General features: G+C 46.2%; 1 protein-coding gene across 1 annotated transcript in view; it reads left to right on the top strand.

The window, feature by feature from the left end:
- The window catches only part of T265_11918 (hypothetical protein), a gene marked incomplete at both ends in the record, with an annotated part of 38,720 nt that overhangs the window by 12,240 nt on the left and 7,075 nt on the right, over window positions 1-19,405 (top strand). The window contains 2 exons of the mRNA XM_009178743.1: window positions 3,630-4,435; window positions 17,269-17,472. Of these exons, the coding sequence (XP_009177007.1) occupies window positions 3,630-4,435; window positions 17,269-17,472 (1,010 nt within the window). The remainder of the gene's footprint in view (window positions 1-3,629; window positions 4,436-17,268; window positions 17,473-19,405) is intronic.

Raw genomic sequence — 19,405 nt, 5'->3', positions numbered from 1 at the left:
TGGCAGTCCTACGCTTAGTTATGACACTAAAACGAACAGGTGGTCCCTTATGGTTCTCCTCTGTGCCTGGAACTGAATCGCTTCTCTCACAGCTGCGATAACCGTTTGCAATTTCGTGATTCTTGCTGTTTTTTTGGTTTTTCACGTCTCGAAATTTTCTTTCAGGTGATGAATATCTACATCTGGTGAGAAAGCTCTGATCATTAGATCCGAAAATGACCAATGGGCCGCTGCGACATTGTTGATCGTAGGACCTTTGTAGAGAAATAATCGATTTGTTGATCACACAGCACTATATTGAGGTTATGTAAGAGATTGCGTTAAGCCGATTTCAGAGGCCAGGATGACATAGATACTGGATGAAATGGGACCTTATACTGACAGTCAATAACGTTTTTAGTTTGCCAGTTCCACACAGTTGGCTATGATGTCATGGGTACCACAGCCACTAAGGTACTGTCAGGTTTCCAAAATAGTTGACAGCCCAATGTTGGACTCAAGCCATAGGCGGCCAGGTCAGGAGCTCACAACTGAACTCCTTGGCTGCTCCAAAGTACTTGTTTGCACAATCAAGAATACAACTTTGGCAGTAGCCCACAGTCAGTATGAGATCGCGAAGCGGCAATATTTCATTCGGCCTACAATAGCTTATTTGTTGTGGCACTACAATGAAGTAAGATGATAATAATAGATAGTCACTCAGCTGTAGAACCCTTTCTGTGCCTAGCTACCACGCCACCTGGAGAAAGCACAAGGGCTAGGAAACTTCCAGGTTGTCCAAGCCTAGATAGACAGAAGTCGAGATGCAAAGCTAGGGGTTCGAATCACGGACCTTCCGGTCAATAAATTCCCGCTCACTGAACTGAAAGTCTCGCTCCAATGAATAGCCAGGAGGAAAGTTGTACATTACAATGTGGAGTAAAACAACCGAGGATAACGAATCTGAGAAACGACCTTCCGGTCAATAAATTCCCGCTCTAAACACTGAAAGTCTCGCTCCAATGAATAGCCAGGAGGAAAGTTGTACATTACAATGTGGAGTAAAACAACCGAGGATAACGAAGATTTTCTGAGAAACAGCCCATTGGCGTTGGGTAATTCGGATCTGAAAGAATATACCAGTGTGCGGAATAAATTAACCAAAACGTACGCTGGGGCATCTTGCTATAATCGTTTTTACATCGTTTCTTCTACTGATGATCTACTCTGCTTTCCCCAACGTAGGTACGCATTTTTCACGTACCAAACAAGCGCAATTGACGTAAGACCTGCATACTTGGAATGCGTCCCCATATGTTGCTTCTTTTTCGACCGACTTTCAAAACGCCCCTCCGTGGTTCCATCACGGGGAAAAAAGAACCAAGAAATTATAATAGATTATTTGCATGTACTGCTTGAATTTTTTATCATTGTTTCAGATCATGTCGAGAAACGGCACAACAGAGTTTTGTCTGTTACTGTCATCATGTATATCTACTCCAGAAATCGCCAGCTTGGTAGCCGGATGTTTTTCACGTGGCCATCCACCGAACGCTCCTATACAACCCAGCAAAACCAATCCATATTTATCTGTTAGAACTTGTTGTCAAACCATCTCCGATGGAATTTATCATTTCAAGCACTCGGAGCACTTTCTGTTGATCACCTTGTCTCGACAACTCATATTAGAATGTGCCATATCCATCGTACCGAAACTGAAAAACGACATAAGTGGTAAGTATGCCAACCTGAAACACTTCCCTAACTTAGTCTATTTTATCACCTCAAGCTTGAATGACTTACCTTTAAACGCTGCAATTTAGTTGATAGTACCTGTCCTTGGACCGCGTTGAAGTTACTTGTTTATCGGTGGATGTCTTCTTTACAGAGCTGTTTGCTAGTAATATGATGTCAGATCGTCTTTTTACGTAGCCTCAACGTACAAGTTACACTAATGCGTTTGCATGCTAGGCGTCTCTGATCCGCGGGTCCTTCATTACTCTCAATGTGGACCTAGGGCGTGTTTATTCGATGCGTATGTAAATCGCTCACTTTTACTGTTCTCACTTTTAGTGTGCAACCTACCAGCAAGGTCGGTTGTAGCATAAACCCCTTCCTGTTTCTTCCTATGAACAGCATTTCAAGGCATTTTGAAATGGCACGATTGACCTTACTCTAAAGAAGAGTCATTCTGTTTGGTAGGCGTTATTTCGCTCTGAAGAATTCACACCTAAAAGCTATACTTAGGCTCACTCTCAGGAGTGGAATACGTATCGCCCACGCATCGTGGCCACAATCGCCATCCGCAACCCGGCCTAGTGCCCCTCATGTCAACAATTTTCTTCATCTCCGTTCCGTTTGTCGTTCAAAAAAATATCGGGCACCGACATTGTTGCAGCCTTGTAAACTCGAACTTTGGTGGATAGGCTGATGTCACTTCTGTGCCCAAGGTGATGGAGTTTGTCGGTTGTACTCCTAACTTGTATCGAATGCATCTGGCTCAAATATCAAATTAAAGAAAACTTTAAATTAGTAAGCTTCAACACAGAATTGATAGTAGTCGCGTTTGAATATTGAACGCATTCAAGTAATAGTAAACCGAACATCAAATCCGTTCGACGGATGTATATCAAACTGCCTACGGGGCCTGTTTCCGTTGGACATGTTATGGGTCAAGAAGATTTGAGCCTGACCCTCTCGATTATTCTGTGTGTGAATAAAACATTGCCAATCTTCAGTTGCCCCAGGTAAAACTGCCTCAAGCTACTATAGACAGAATCGCAAGCCAGGGACCAACATAGGGATTGGGAAACCACAGCGGTTGGCGGGGTTATGCTGACCAAATTTCAGCAGCTAATTCTGTGCCAAAGAAGCTTCGAATAAACACTGTGATCCTGGTCACCTGACACAAACCGGATACATGTTTGTCCGTGGAACGTTTTTATCAACCTCTGTTCGTATGTGAGCTATGTGTTTTGTCTCGCAGTAGAGGAGAGGAGTTAATGTTAAGTCTCCTCGGCGTCTGTCCCATTCGTACGGATGCGATGACCAAATGGGACCAAATGCTTCATAGAAAAAACATCAGCACAGGTTGATGTTGGTTTACTTGTTTACAACAAAATTACCAGTCATCACACGACCAAACTGCTATCTAGTGATCAGTCATAAACATGCTAGGATGCGATGTTTGTTTCTTTCGTCAGCTACACTTAGCCTCTCAGTAACTCTAGTCTGAATCGATCCTGAGTTAACACTTCAGCTTTCTTATCTAGTCCTGTTTTCATCTATCTAGTCCTTTTCATTTTTGACACTCATTACTCGTCCGGTTTTAAGAGTGGTTGGCTGTTCAGTCTGATTATATGTAAAACGTTTCTTTCAAAGACATTTTGCAGCCGTCAATCCGCATTCCCTGGGTCTTGCATAACGTGTTGATTGGGTGCACGCCACACTCAACCAAGAGCCATCTTTGGACGTCCACTATACATAGCAGAACTTCGACTACATGTCAAAAGGGTTGACACTATCAAATTCATTAATGGTGAAAAATGTGCTCATTCTCCTGATTAGATGTTCACTCTGTCCCATAACTCCCACAGAAGTGATGTGAAAACTGCATGCACTTAATCATTTGTTTGTTTGATTCTATCCAGTCTTGGAGCGATCAGTTGACGAGCTTTCCGTGGGGCAGATCTCATGGCTAGCTGAACTTGCATTAAAGTCCTACGTACTTGACAAGGACATGTTGGTGAAACTCCTTCACGCAACCCAATTCCGCGCCCCGCACCTCACCTTATTTCCGGCGCAACATCACTTCAAACCCACGCTCTTCCTTTTGGAACAAATGGGCGTTGTTTCTGAATTAGTCCTGTGTCATGATAAAGAGCAACTCCGTTCCATATGGTCCAACCATTTTCAGAGCACTCGCTTGTTTCCTGACGCTCTGGCACTTCGTGGGTATTTCGGTGATTCGATTGGCTTTTACTTCAATTGGATGCAAACCTATTGCCTGTTTCTTTTGGGACCGACGGTTGTTGCCCTATTATGTCACCTTATCTCCCTTATGATAAATTTTATCAATACTCACCTGCACTCCTCACCCGAGGAACCGGTACCTTCAGCACCCGAACTTGTGATTCGCCTGATGTTCACTCTGTTAATGATTATCTGGGCATTGATTTGCACTAAGCTTTGGTCAAGACAGCATGCCACCCTGGTTGAGTGTTGGTCCAGTAATCCCTTGCTTAAAGATACGACAAACGATTTGGCGTGGTTGTTTCGCTTGCTTGATCAGCGACCAGGATATCATGGGCTCTGGCGTGAAAGTTGTGTAACTGGACAAATGGAAGTACACTTTCCCGCATGGAGACGTCGATTACGTTATTTGATCTCCTCCTTAGTCATCGTATGTTGTCTTCTGGCTGCTGGGTTTGTACACGTAGTACTGCTTAATCTCGAGGTGAGTCCGTATTTAATCTTGTGTATTTTGTAGGTTTTCTGTGGATGATGCGTGACCGCACAGTAAGAAAAATGTGATAGTGATAAGAGTACTAATTACTCGTATGCACGAGCATTCATATATCGATACTGTATTTTGATCGTCGGTGTATGTGCGTACCGTCGGTGTCGGCGAATCCGTAATGAGGCAGTTAGAAAGCGCGTTTTTCGGTTGTGTAACGGGTACTTCCATTGAAGAATGTGTCCAGCACCAGAAGCTGCGTTGGTTGGGACATGTGTTACGTATGCCGAACCATCGTTTGCCGAAGAGAGTACTGTTTTCCATGCCCAATTCGGAGTGGCGTAAACAGAGAGGTGGCCAACCCTTGACTTGGCAGAGGAGTATGAAGGAGATCACGAGACGCTTGGGTGCTGTCGGTGCTACTCGCCTTCCAGGATGGAGACCGCGTGATCCTTACTGTGCCTGGTTGGAGACACTACAGGATATGGCTGCCAACCGATGTCAGTGGCGTTCTTGTTGTCAGTTTCTATCCAGATTGCCTGAGTGAATGTCTGGAGGTGTAGGCACCTCGGAATGATTGTGTTAAGCTAGCACTAAGTCCCTTCCCCGTCCACCTTTGCTCATGTCTTTACAATAAGGCTTTCAAATAAGTCACGGTTGTACGGCAGTGAAGCATCGGTGTTGAACACTGATGTCATGCTGTCGATGCTGCTGCTGATGATGATCGTCGGTGTCTCCAAAGCATTGGTCAGGTCTGGTGGGAACATCGGATGAGTAATGCTGAGATACGCCAGATGGTCTTAGGAAGAATGAACTCTCTCACGCTCCATAGGTTACTCTGGTTAGGACATGTACTTCACATGTCAGAAGACCGTCTGCCTCGCGGGGCTCTTTTCGCCCAGCCCTGTGCTGAGTTGAAGCGACCGAAGTGTGAAAACATTAACCAGTAAACTTAGTCGGGTCGATAGCTGCCGCCTCTCTAGATGGTGACCGCAGGAATCAGCTCTTCTATGGTTAGTGATACCGGCAGAAACGGCCATTCGCGCAGTCAGTAGCGCTTGTTTATCGAAGCTATCTGTTCTATGCATAGCGTTCAATGCGTAGCTACCCAATTACCAAATATAACAGGCCATCGCCTCCAAGGCTTGGCTGGATGCGTCACACTCTCCCGCTTTCCGGTGATCGAAACCATAACAGCTGGAACCAATGTGCCTATGGTGCAGGGTTCATAACTGGTAGATTGAAGCGATTGATTTGTTATGGAGTTACGTTTTATCGGGTGTACCAGTTTGTTTTACCACAGAAAAAAATTAAAGTAACTTTTACCCCTTACCCCATTGCACATCGCATATCTGCGTGCACCCAACCAAGCTGAAGTCTCTACTGCAAAAAGGTATAAAAGATTGCTGTAGTACATTTTCTACCCTGTGAACGGTCACCCTAACTCGATGTTTGCGTTGGTTCCATCAGCGTCCGCTCTACCAGTCCTTGACTTGGTGCCCTATGATTGGTCGCGCAAAACTGGTAATGCCCAAATTTGCTTTTTGTCTTTGCAAAAAGAATGGTTGAAGTGGCTACCTTGGTTCACATCACTCAGGTCTTAAAAGTCTACTTGCTGTGGTGTCCGCTATCAACAAAAGTCTCTGAGTAAGCTTGTAATCGCTGTAGATGAGCACGAATGCGTTCGAGTGGTCTGTTGTGAGGAAGCTGGCGTTTGGACAAGTGCTTTATCGCGTTTTCAGGGTATCATCCACCACAGTTCTAGGTAAGGGGCTATAGGGTCAGTGTTGGACTGAATTTAGAATGTCTTTTAGGTACCATATATTCGGAAAACAGTGCCAGTTGGTATGTTCAGTCTAGTAGCCAGAAATATCTTTCGCATATCGGCTGAAGCCCTTGAGGATAGCAACTTGAATGTTATATCCTTTTTGAAACAGGAAGCTCTTCGGTGTATTCAGGGTGCATTGTCTCATTCGGATCCACTCCTCAAGGTACTTCCTAAGTTGCTGCGGGTCGAGGTTATGGGACTCTGGACTCTGTTTGATGGCCAATCATAGATGGGCCTATAATAGCTGATCTATGCGTCCATTATGCGTACGCCTTAGTTCATCCTTTCTGGATCATCACATCCCAGAATGGCTATTGGTTACTCTTTCAACTTCGCTTTTAAGATAGCGGTGAGTGTGTATAGTAGAGGAACCTGGCGATTAAGCGTTGCTGATGAGTGAGTCACAAACTAGTGACGAATGATCTCTGTTTCAAAGGTACATCACAAATTGGAAAATCGACTACGACTATGGCCTTAAAACCTCTTCTTTCCAATTCAAAGACCCAAAACTTTTGGTTATTGATATTTTTTCGCATGGCAGGCGTTATTCTATCCCAGATACGGATGTGTTTATCCTAAAACTTACTGGAAAATCCTGTGTAGGAGCTGTATCCAACTTACTGGAATGTCTCCGAAATTTCATGCGTCCAGCCATATAAACTCTGTATCTGAAGGCAAAGGAATTCGAACAACTCGCCAGTCCGTATGATTCATCAAATCAGGAGTTATCTTAGGTGTGGAATTCGATAGATGTGTGTGCTCATTTGCCGAACGAGAAGCGGTGAAAAATCGTCGAAAGTTGAGGGGAATACTAGCGTCTACCCCGGCTCACAGCGTTCTTCAAAATTAATTGAAATTGATGCTTGTCAGTATCCTATTTGGACCGCAAACTTTGGGCCCCAAATCCTCTATTTCCCTTAATCAACCGGTCCAACTAGAGAACAAGGCTCAGTTTGAAGGTGTTCTGGGTCAGACCAGCCCACTTCAAGTAATGGACTAGATTAATTCAAAACAGATTCGGTCAATATATATTATCAATACCTACGGGACTCAGTGTTCCAAAGCACCTACAGGCCCTGAGAGAACTAAATAGCGAGGGTAGGGGGCGGTGCGGTTTTAACCATATCAGAGAAAGCCTAGAATGTAGTCCTTAATAGGTCAGACTATGTGAACAAGTTGTCTACGTTGCTTTCCGAATAGAACCAGTTCCTGCGAACACAAGATATCGGGATCCTTGGACTAGATCAAGGAGTGCCTTCGGTTTGCTCTGAGGAAAATCTGTGCTCTCTTCTTAATGAACAGTCTTCATGGACGTCGTTGCTAACCTTGGATTGGTTGATCAAATTCGCTTGATTGTGACTGTTTTGACTTCTGGTTTGCTCTTTGATAGCCTGTGTCAGGTGGCCGATGTTTGTTTTGAGTGTCCTGATCATTCACCTACGTTGCTGACGAAGACAAATGACGCTTGCTAATTGACTGACTTTGGCTCGCGTTGATCTTCAGCTATACTCTGCGGAGCACAGATGATTGGCCGGTAGGCATCGAACCGGATCGGGACAGCATATTGACTTGTCAATTATAGCAAATTATTCATCGCCTCCCAACTCTACAGCGAAAAGAGACGAAATATAAATTCTGGGGCCTCACAACTGATAAAACGGCTGTTAAACATAAGCCACAACACGAAATCTCAGTGCAACTATCTGAGACCCACATGAACTATTATTTCATGCAGAAACGGTCTCCCAAAGACGCATAAATAAGGTTACTCACTACGGGCCCGAGGACTGGGGCTTGTCGACAGTTATCCCTATCTTCAAAAAGGGTACGCGGACGCTGTGTGTAAACCACCGTGGCATCGAATGTGCTCCCTGGCCTTATCCTTCGAAGGTTGGCTGAACACAGGAGAGAGATCCGTAAAATCCAAGCTGGGTTCCGTCCTCAAGAGGATGCATAGACCATGCCTTCACCATCCGACATATTCTGGAACAGCGACACTGCTTCCAGCAATCAACAATGGTTGTGTTCCTCGATCCAAAAGCTGCCTTTGACTCTGTGGATAGCTAGACACTATTGCACTATCTGCCGAGCAAAGGTATCCACCATCAATTCTTGACCCTTCTTAAGACGCTGTACACCAACTTCCGCGGCCGTGTGAAGGTCTACAGGAAGCTCTCCTCTGAGTTCACCACATCGAGTGGTGTCAGATGGGGCCATCCGCTTTCACCTTTCCTCTTCGACTTCGCCAGTGATGCGGTCATTGAAAGCTCACTACCAGCCTCTAATGCCTGTGAAGCCGAAGTGCTGGGACTCCGATCACAGACATCGAGTACGCAGACGTCATAGCTCTTCTTGGATATGACCCCGTCGTAATGCAAACAATATCAAATAATCTAAATAATTCCGCCTCATAGTTTGGCATGCACTTCACACCTGTAAAGTGTAAAGGGCCACTGCAAGACTGAGTGGGGTCGAACCCTAGCCTCATGCTTGCGGATAAACCGATAGAGGGAGCAGACAAACGTGTTTACCTGCGCAGCTGTATCAGTCCGGGTGGAAAGGTCAGGGCAGCTTTTGTGAACCTGTGCCACTGGTGGCGTAGGCGTTACATCAGAGAAGCGATCAAACAATTACTTGGCAACGAAGTGTGAAAATTATTACCAGCAAACTCAGTTGTCTTGGTCATTGCCGTCTTCCCGGATGGGACCCCGACACGGGTACAGCAATGGTTAGAGACACTGTCAGACACGGCCCAGTCGCGCCCTCAATGGCACTCGTACATCCAAGCTATTGCCTTCAATGCATAGCTCCATTCCCAATCCCCCCACTTGACAGCCCACTGACAGTGCTGGATTTGAGCACCATTTTGTCGTCTCCCGCCTGGAATGCACACCAACCTACCTCCCCCTCCCAAAAAAATCACTGGTGAACAAAACTGCGGCAACTACAACCACTGTACGACGAGCACAGTCATGATGATTTTCACTACCCCTGACGTGGGTCTTCTTCCAAAGTTTCCCTACGGTAGACGTAGCCAGCCACGAATAGTTGCCTCAGGAGCGGGAATTTGACCGTTGTCCGTTCATTTTGCCTGTTTATGAATCAACCGACTGTAGCACCGACACCATTAAAGCAAGGTTTATCACGCCCTAAGTACCCCCCTACGGCGCGCCAAAGGCTCAGATGTCATTGTGTTTGCCGGAGATCTGAATGCACAAGTGGTCAGGCTTAGTGCATCTAAGGCTCAATTAGCTGACCGGCATTGGTTTAACTTGGTACGTCCGGAGAATGAGAAACAAGTGCTTAGCTGTTTACTACTACCTTCCGAAATAATCGGTGTCATCTGGCCATACGGTGTTCTCCAATATCGTACCAGTTACAGACTCAGATTGATCACATCGCCACCATCTGTCAATGACACTGATCAATAACTGACTGTCGCTGGTTTTTGGAACACATGTGGATTCCGACCGCGCGCTCGTCTGGAGTTGTTTCCCTCTTTCGTTTCCCAGGGCCGCGTAAGGTGCGGACAAATAGCCTAGCAACTGAGAGACTGGCAGACAAATTTACTATAATCGTCTTCTAGACTCTCCCAACTGCTTCACCGTCGGATGTGAATTCGTGCCAGAACGAGAACGCCATATCTTTGTACGTGTCCACCTGCAGCACGGTGCTATCTGGTCAGTTCGATCCAACAACTGAAGTTGAACTCTATACGTTGAACCTGGAACACTCCACAGGCTTTGTGGTTTATAACTGCATGTGTTCTCTCAAGCGCCACCGAATTCCTGGTCCGGCCAACCTCCCACTCGCATAGTTCAAAAATGTGGGTGAAGTCCTCAGTCAGCGGTTGTTGGACCTGAGAAAAATGACTGTCCAAGACAACTGTGGAAAACCGGTGGTAGTGCCCACTTCCAGAAAGTTTGCCCTTGGTGAGTGCGATAACCACATGGGGATTGGCTTGACTCCGGCATTACTTGTCCTTCGCCGCCCTATGGTGGCTCGTGAAACAGTGACTCGAGAACGGCATGTGGGATTACGGCTTGGTAGAGGTTGCGTTGACCAAATCTTCGCACTCCGTCAGGTGCTAGAACAACGCCATACGTATAAACGACCCACAATTCTAGTATTCCTGGATTTCCTGGATGCATTTGACTCAATTAACCCATCTGTTCTCCCTAACATGCTTGCGAAGCAAGGGATTCTCTGAAGTTTCGTGAACATAGTAATTTTTTGTATTCTCAAACTTCCGGGCATATGGGGGTAAATAGAGAGCTCTCCAAAAGCCTCCGTATAAAGTGTTGTTTGTCAAGGGTGCCCATTCTCTCAAGTCCTACTTAATTTGGTGATGGACGAAATAATGAGACGAACGCCAGACGTTTTTCACAACTATAGTATTCCAATAGCTTTTATTGATGTGGAATATGCAGACGACATCGTTCTCGCCTTTGAAGAGAAGGTGCAAATGTTTTTGGAGGAACTGAGCAAAGTCACCGTTATTTGGCACGATCGAGATAGCTCAGCGGTTAAGGCGCCAGCTTACGGACGGAAAGGGAAGGTCCGTGATTCGAATCCCACCCTCAACATCTCGACTGCTGCTGTCTGGTCTTGGGCAATATCAAGAAGGTCAGCGTCCTGAAAGCAACCACTGAATGCCCGGAATTTACGGAGACTCTCGGTTCGGTTGGGTGTTGACCAGACAGAAACGCCCCCTTATGCAGCGCGTCACAGCCTTGCATCAAACCCAGACAGTGCGAGTCAGCGTTGGTCAAGGTCAGACAACGCCCCCGCAATATGCAGCACGTCGCTGCCAGACCGCGTTCGTCAGCATTGGACCAAGTTCAGACAGTGTCCTTCCAATAAAAAGCTCGAGGCCGTTGTACTTTTCTCACTCGCGCTCTCGCAAGCACTTGGTTGGAATATAGCTGAGCCTTTTTCTCCCCGACATTAGGCACTGGAGCGGGTCGGCAGCAGATACCACAGGCCGGCGAATCAGCAGATATAACAGGCAACCTGGCTGTATTCCAGCCCTCGTGTCTCCTTCCGTTGGCATTGCAGCTAGGCACCCAAAGCGCGCTACAGCTGAACAATTTATTTATTTTATTATGCGGTTTGCATCCACAAAGTGTAAGGTCATACTCCTGGACATGCAGCTACTAAGCACACCGCTTACAGTTCAGGGGTACGCACTCGAAGTTGTGGAGCGTCTTACGTATCTTGTAAGTCGTATTAATTCCGATTGTAGTGTGACAGATGAGTTCAACGCACGAATCTCCAAGGTCGTTTGGTTGTATGGTTGTGAGATTTGGCCTGTTCGAACAGCGGAACTGAGATGCCTTCAATTCTTTGACAACCGTTGTCTCAGAACCCTAGCTCGTGTGGGTTGGCTTCGACGAGTCCGTAAATAGACATTTAAAAAGCGAGTGTTCGGTTTTGCCGACACAGTGTTTGCCGGACGTAATGTTCTCCGTGCCCAATTCAAAGTGAAGGTAGCAGATTGGTGGCCAACCCTTGACCTGGCAGTGGGCTATGAATGAGATTATGAAAACCGTGTGGTACCGATGCGCCTCGCCTTCTACACGGGGCCGGTGTGGTCCGGATTACGCCCTAATGGAGACGCTGCTAGGTATGGCTGCTAATTGATACGAGTGGCTTTCTTGTCGCTTGCTATCTAGATTACCTGGATGAGTGTTTGTAATAGGCTTGCAGTAGTTCCGTTCCCCATCCACTTGTTCTTTTCTTCACAATATGGCTGTCAAATAAATCATTGTTGTACGGCAGTCGAGCATCACTGTTGTCAGAGATGTTATGCTCTTGTTGTTGATGGTGGTGCCAAAGCCGTGCACCGATGTAACTTCCCTTCTCCAAGGTGCGCATTTTGAGCATCGATAACTGATGCGACCACCACATTTCGCCCATTCTTCCAGAAAATGACTTCCCGAAAGTGGAGCATGCCTTCGGTACACATGTCACAATCACCCCGTCTCTTCCGTAAATGGACATACTGAAAGTCAAGTGAGCGTCGCAGTCTATTTTACCTTCCACTCTGGGCGGGCCGTGGCGATTTTGACCGACTCTACGTGCGGGCGACGCAAAAGCCCCTACCCTATACCTGTTAGTAGATATCTAGCTATTAGTGTGCCCCTAATAAATCGCCCTTGTTCCATCGCATTCAGTGTCCCTTAAATAGGAGATGAGCTGCGATTTATAATGAACAGTATATGGATCCGGCATCGTTTGAATCCTTGCATCCACTGCCCTAGCTCAATCCTTCCAGAGATCGAATTTGACTTATTGCAGTACTGTTTAGATTCATTTGATGCCAGTAGTTTCACAGTTCCCGTGCTATTTTATACTACGTCTGAGCCCGTTAACCTCTGGTACCTGAAGCTGATAACAGGAAATCATCAGATTTAGAAAAGCGTAGGGGTCCTAGGTGTTAAAACGTCTTGTGTGACTAACTGTTTCAGTTTCGTAATCGGTAGTAGTAGGAAGGGATAGCCACAGGACAAAGAATGAATGAAAGCTCCTCTTTGAATATCGTGCACATCTGTGTGATCTTATTAAAATAGAATTATCGCTGAAAGGGTTCTTTGATAGGAAGAGAATGCTGCGTATGTTATTTGTCTTGGTGCTGGGCCGAATAACCTGGACAGAAATCCTCACTCAAACACTTGCTAGGTGGTTCCAAATGGACCCGATCATCCCACTGTTTACAAGGGTATTTATCCCTTGCAAACGGTGTACTTGAACGCTGCTTGAGCACGTTGCAATATTTCGTTGTCCAGCGATCGGCAGGCCACCAACAACGAAGGTTCATGCTTCTTTCACCATTGAACTATTGCTCAGCATCTGCTCATCCAGTCTATGTAGTATTAGGAATATAAATGCACCCAGGCAAGCTCTACCACTGTTGGTCTCGTCGTAGACGGTACATCCGTAACTGATTGGATCACGTGCATGTAGGTTGTTTAAGTTTACGGGTATCCTGACGACGGACATGAGCTGTCTCGCGGATGATCCTCCAAACGAGTATCACTTTCCTTAACTCCTTGAGGTAGGTAACCTGAACATGCAGCACTTCCTCCCGGCTGTGCTCTTCAGTAACCGGTCTCCAGCTGAACCCCGATAATAGAGTTGCTGTTCGATTTTGTAGAATTGCAGTAATCTTCTATCCCCTCTCGCACCACAGTTCACAAGTGACTAGATGGTTCGCTTTGAATTTCGTCTCTCACGCACACTAAAGTTACAGAATAATCATGTTTATAGACATATGGTTATCTAAAATGGATGTCTGCTTTGTCTACCGTCAAATCATTTCAGCTACCAGAGCTGTCTGCCAGATAGTTTCGATAGGACCCAATGCACATCCATCTCTCATCAACAATCCAGTTGAGTTCACCCAAAGATTTTGAGTTACGGATGAAGGAGAGGCCCAATAACATCATTCACTTGGTCCTGCCTAACACGCAACCTGACAGTAATACGAGTGCTGCCACTGTTCCCACTATTTATTATGATTGTTGTTGTCAATATCGATCAGTGAAGGGAATGATAGTAGTAATAATGATGACAACAACGTCAAGAGAGGCCACTTCGAGACGTGGGGATTCGATCTCATCTGTGAAGTGTCGTACGATAAACCATGGTTGACATTCACATGGAAGTTGGATGCTGCTAACTGAGATGTGGAAGTCATCATTTCATCCGTAAGAACCGCGTGCGTGTCTTGCAGTAGTTGTAGCTGCCAGAGTTTCGTCAACCGATGATTTTTGGATGTGACTGAGGTAGCTGCGCATTGGAGTCGGGAGTTCATAAATGTTTGCGTAAAGACAACACTTTCAAACTAGGGAATCGGGAAGGGATCTATGCAATGAAGGCAATAGCTTGGATGTACGAGTGCCATTGAGAGAGCGACTGGGCCATGTTTGACAGTGTCTCTATCCATTGCTGTACCCGTCTTGAGGTCCCATCCAGGAAGACGGCAATGACCAAGACAACTGAGTTTGCTGGTAATAATTTTCACACTTCGTTGCCAAGTAATTGTTTGATCGCTTCTGGCTCTCTTCCACCTTTCACGTGGCTGTGCGAAAAGAACCCTTCGAGGAAGTCGGTCGACTGGCATACGCAGCACGTACCCAAGCCAGCGCAACCTAAGCAGTGTGATCATTTTATTTATCGAGGTTGAGTTATTTCTCCCGAATATCATTCGCCGAACTTCGGCATTGCTAATCCGGTGTTCTCATCAGATTCGGGCAATGCTACGAAGACATCGATGGTCAAAGACTGAAAGCCTTGACGTCCTCGGTGCGCGGCGGCCAGGTTTCTGACCCATATAGTAATATGGAGCGCACTGCAGCATTGTAAACTCGGTCGTTGACAGAGAAGCTGATGTAACGCCTACGCCACCAGTGGCACAGGTTCACAAAAGCTGCCCTGACCTTTCCACCCGGACTGATACAGCTGCGCAGGTAAACACGTTTGTCTGCTCCCTCTATCGGTTTATCCGCAAGCATGAGGCTAGGGTTCGAGCCCACTCAGTCTTGCAGTGGCCCTTTACACTTTACAGGTGTGAAGTGCATGCCAAACTATGAGGCGGAATTATTTAGATTATTTGATATTGTTTGCATTACGACGGGGTCATATCCAAGAAGAGCTATGACGTCTGCGTACTCGATGTCTGTGATCGGAGTCCCAGCACTTCGGCTTCACAGGCATTAGAGGCTGGTAGTGAGCTTTCAATGACCGCATCACTGGCGAAGTCGAAGAGGAAAGGTGAAAGCGGATGGCCCCATCTGACACCACTCGATGTGGTGAACTCAGAGGAGAGCTTCCTGTAGACCTTCACACGGCCGCGGAAGTTGGTGTATAGCGTCTTAAGAAGGGTCAAGAATTGATGGTGGATACCTTTGCTCGGCAGATAGTGCAATAGTGTCTAGCTATCCACAGAGTCAAAGGCAGCTTTTGGATCGAGGAACACAACCATTGTTGATTGCTGGAAGCAGTGTCGCTGTTCCAGAATATGTCGGATGGTGAAGGCATGGTCTATGCATCCTCTTGAGGACGGAACCCAGCTTGGATTTTACGGATCTCTCTCCTGTGTTCAGCCAACCTTCGAAGGCTAAGGCCAGGGAGCACATTCGATGCCACGGTGGTTTACACACAGCGTCCGCGTACCCTTTTTGAAGATAGGGATAATTGTCGACAAGCCTTGTTCCTCGGGTACCTTCTCTTCGTCCCAAATAGCACCAATAAGTTTTATCAGATGGGTTACCATGAATTCTTTACCCTGTTTGAAGTGGGCTGGATACAGCTCCTCTTTTCCTGGTGTGTTAACACGTTTCAGTACGGATGTTTCACACTTCGTTATTCCTCCAGCTGACAAAACCCGAAATATCAAAGGGTACTCAGGAATGCCCGAAGAAAAGCTCAATGTTTGGGGATGATTTGTTTGGTCTTCCTCACCTGTGCATATCCCATATGAAGTCCTTCCTGAATTTTTCGTCCGGTTTTTCACAATTGCTTTCAAATGAGATTACAAGAATCCTGACACCAAGAATTTTTTTTGCTACCTAACTCTAAGACGCCAGTTTTTACTTTCAAACGACTCTGTGTTTTCTGCTTGAGTGATTGTTCCCAAAACTGTGCCCCTATAGGCTCCGAGTCGCTTTTGAAACTGCTGGTTAGTTTATGTGCGAAAAAATTGGTGTGAAATTTTGCGCAACATTTGGGCGTAAACCATTCACACTTTACCGAACTATTTAGTTCAGGTTGAAGGTCGGACTGGATCGCCAAAACTGTTGCTTCCAAGCCAGACACTTAGAACATTGCAGGCCTTTATCCGTGCGATCGGTTCTGAATCAGATAGTTTGTCGCTTTGGGTGTGAAGACGCAACTCTATACGGGCAACAGCTCCTAACTTCCAACCTTCAATGGAGATGAGCTAATGTGCTATGTGGCTGTCCTTTGAATCTCTCCTCAGTAGGTGTCCTCGATCGCTCAGAAACATTCAGTTTGAGTCAGGGAAACTCATGAGGCTATCACAACGATTCCGCAGGTCCACTCCTGTGGGAATGTGGCAGCTGAATGCGTCAGCGAGCCTTCCGGTTTGTGACACTAATAATAGTGTCCTGAGGTATTCGACTGTCGCCACCTTGAGGTTGTTTATGTGCTCTCTGTATTTAGATTCTGCCCACAGTGTTGGAGGATTTAACTTATTGGAGTAATGAAGCATGTTGCTTTTCTAGAGGATACCTATGTTCACGAAACAAGGGCTTGATTTGCTTTTTTAGGTTAAGGCCACTATTAAGGTTAAGGCAGCACTGTGGATGGTGGCATTGTCGTTTCCCCAATCGTGCAGCAGCTAGTATTCGACCTTTGTCTGAGGCTTCCACCCACTTGGAACCAGAACCGAGAGGTCGTACCCCCAGAAAGAAATCATGTAGACTGCAAATAGTGATATGCTTACCATCACAGAAATCTACCGGTTCTGATTCAGCAGTTGACCTATGTTCCTCCGGTTCGATAATTCAAGTTCCCTCACTAAGCTAATGATCAGAATGATCAGTGTATGATATCACTATGGACTTCGAGGAGCGCGAAGTTCCTCCGGTTCGATAATTCAAGTTCCCTCACTAAGCTAATGATCAGAATGATCAGTGTATGATATCACTATGGACTTCGAGGAGCGCGAATCATTATGCCCCATCCATTGTTTTTTTTTCATTCTAGGTTACGTGGACTTTGGATTCATGTACAAATGAGCGTGACCGTTTTTGTAAGACCCGAACACATTCACACTTCTCACACCAACCATGAGACCACGAAACAAGCTGTTAGCATCGCTCTCACTCAGTTGCACAAACCGGGAGTCTTCTGGTGTCTTAGGCTTGTCACTCAGGTGGTTTGGATAGAGTGAAGTTGGCAGTTAACCAACTCGTGGTTCTACCTTCAGCGTGACTTTGACCACACACTCATGCCTATAATCTCTGCCTTTTCACACCAGGGCTATGTCACAGAAGAAAAGGCCCCCGCCATTTTCTTCCGCTTCATTTCGCGCCACACATTTCATGGGGCCTTGTTTGATCCGAACGGTCCGGGGTTTTATCCCTATATACCAGGTGTACTTCACTCGCTGCTCGTCTTTGTTATGAATCAGCTTGTCTTCCACTCAATCGCCAAATACCTAACTGATTATGAAAATCACCAGGTAAGCCGTTTCACGCTTTTTGTTTTTCGATTGAGTACATACTGTCTAGCTAACATAGCTAACCTGAACGATGAATGTGGTGGTGGTATGCGCCGAAATTAAGCGCACACGGTTATATTGGTTTGGTCGCTGCGTTGGCTGTTTTTTACACTGTCTTGAGTCTTGCTAGTCGTGTCAATAGGGTGGACCGAATGAGTGGCTGATGTTGAAAGCTCGTTTACCGCTACTGTATGAGCATGCAAACCTAGGGGAATCGACGCAACTGTTTTCACCTTACTTTTGTCAGTTCCACCAACGTAATGTAAATACTCTTCCATCCATCAGATGTTACTAGCACTTGCGTCGTAAAAATTTCCTGCCATAACCTTTTGGCTATTTTCATTATCTGCTGGCTCTCTCCGGTAAGTTAAATCAAGTGTAACTCATCATCATCGTCGTCGTCGTCATCAAGACAGCAACGTCAGTGTTGACACTGATGTGCTTCACTGTCGTACAAATATAAGGTTCGTCTAATTATATTTAAAGCCCTAGAGTGAAAAGAAGATAAAAAGAGTGGGCGAGAGAGGGGATCCAGTGCTGGCATATGCCAACCATTCTGTGGTACCTACACCTCCAAGCGCTCAATCAGACAATCTGGAAAGAAACTGACAGCACGAACACCACTGACATCAATTAGCTGCCATTTCTTACAACGTCGCCAGCCAAGCACAGATGGGGCGACGGGGACCCCATCCTGAAAGGCTTACAACACCAGCAACACCCAAACTCTTCGTGATCTCTTCCACGCCCTTCTGCCAAGTCATGCGTTGTCCACTTCGCGGTTTGCGCCATTCTGAAGGAGGCACGGAGAACAACACTTGTCTTGGTCGACGGCGTTTCGGCATGCGTAGCACATGACCGATCCATTGTAGTCGATGATGCTGGATGTTTTCCCGGATTGAAATACCTGTCGGACAACCAAATACCCGTTTTCTAATCACCCCGTTACTAACACGCTGATAACATCTAAAACCAGCCACGCTTCTGGGGCATCGGTGGTTAAAAACCTGAAGACGCTTCAAATCATCTGTCCGCAGGGGCCATATCTCGCACCCATATAACAACACAGCTCATATTGTAGCCTTGTACACGCGACCCTTAAGATCCACTGATACGCCTTTTTAGCGCCACAAGTGACGCAAATTAACAAATGTGATTGGAGTCTTTAAGATTCCCGCACTGACTTCATCAGACACACTTCCGTCAGAGCTAATACAACTACTGAGGTCTGTAAGATTATCCACAATCTCCAGTGATTTTCCTTGAATTGTAAGGAATATGTTCGCAGATGGTACGTTCTGAACCATGCCTTCGCACTTTAAAGGCGCATGCTAGAAGATTGTGTGATGGTAGTCGGGCTATTCAAAAGGGCTCGTGCTTCGCTTTGGTCCTCAGATATGAGGGCAATTTCATCTGCGTACTCCAGATCAACGAGCCTCTCACCAGCAGCAAGTTGAACACCGGGGTTTTAAAGACCTTCCAGCGTTCACCTCATCATTTCATCATTGAATTGAACAAGAATGGAGAGAGTGGACATCCTTGTCTGACACCACTTTTGGTAGGGAAGCTTTTGGAGAGCTCACCGTGCACTCTCACTCGCCCAGAATTATTCGTATATAGAGATCGGATTATCTTCACAAACCTGTGGGACATACCCCATTGAGCAAGTGTAGTTAACAGCACTGACCGATCGACAGAATCAAACGCACCCTTGAAGTCAAGGAATATGAAGATTGTGGGTTGTCTGTACATGTGGCGTTGCTCCAACACTTGACGGAGTGTGAAGATGTGGTCGAATCAGCCTCTACCCGGTCGAAATCCCGCTTGATTCTCACGAGTCAAGGCTTCGCGTGCCATCGTAAGACGACGAAGAATCAGTGGCGCCAGAGGCCTT

This window comes from Opisthorchis viverrini, assembly GCF_000715545.1.
Source record: "Opisthorchis viverrini unplaced genomic scaffold opera_v5_643, whole genome shotgun sequence".
Taxonomy (NCBI): domain Eukaryota; kingdom Metazoa; phylum Platyhelminthes; class Trematoda; order Opisthorchiida; family Opisthorchiidae; genus Opisthorchis; species Opisthorchis viverrini.
Note: the sequence above shows the minus strand (reverse complement) of the source record. Positions and strands in the feature narration are given on the sequence as shown.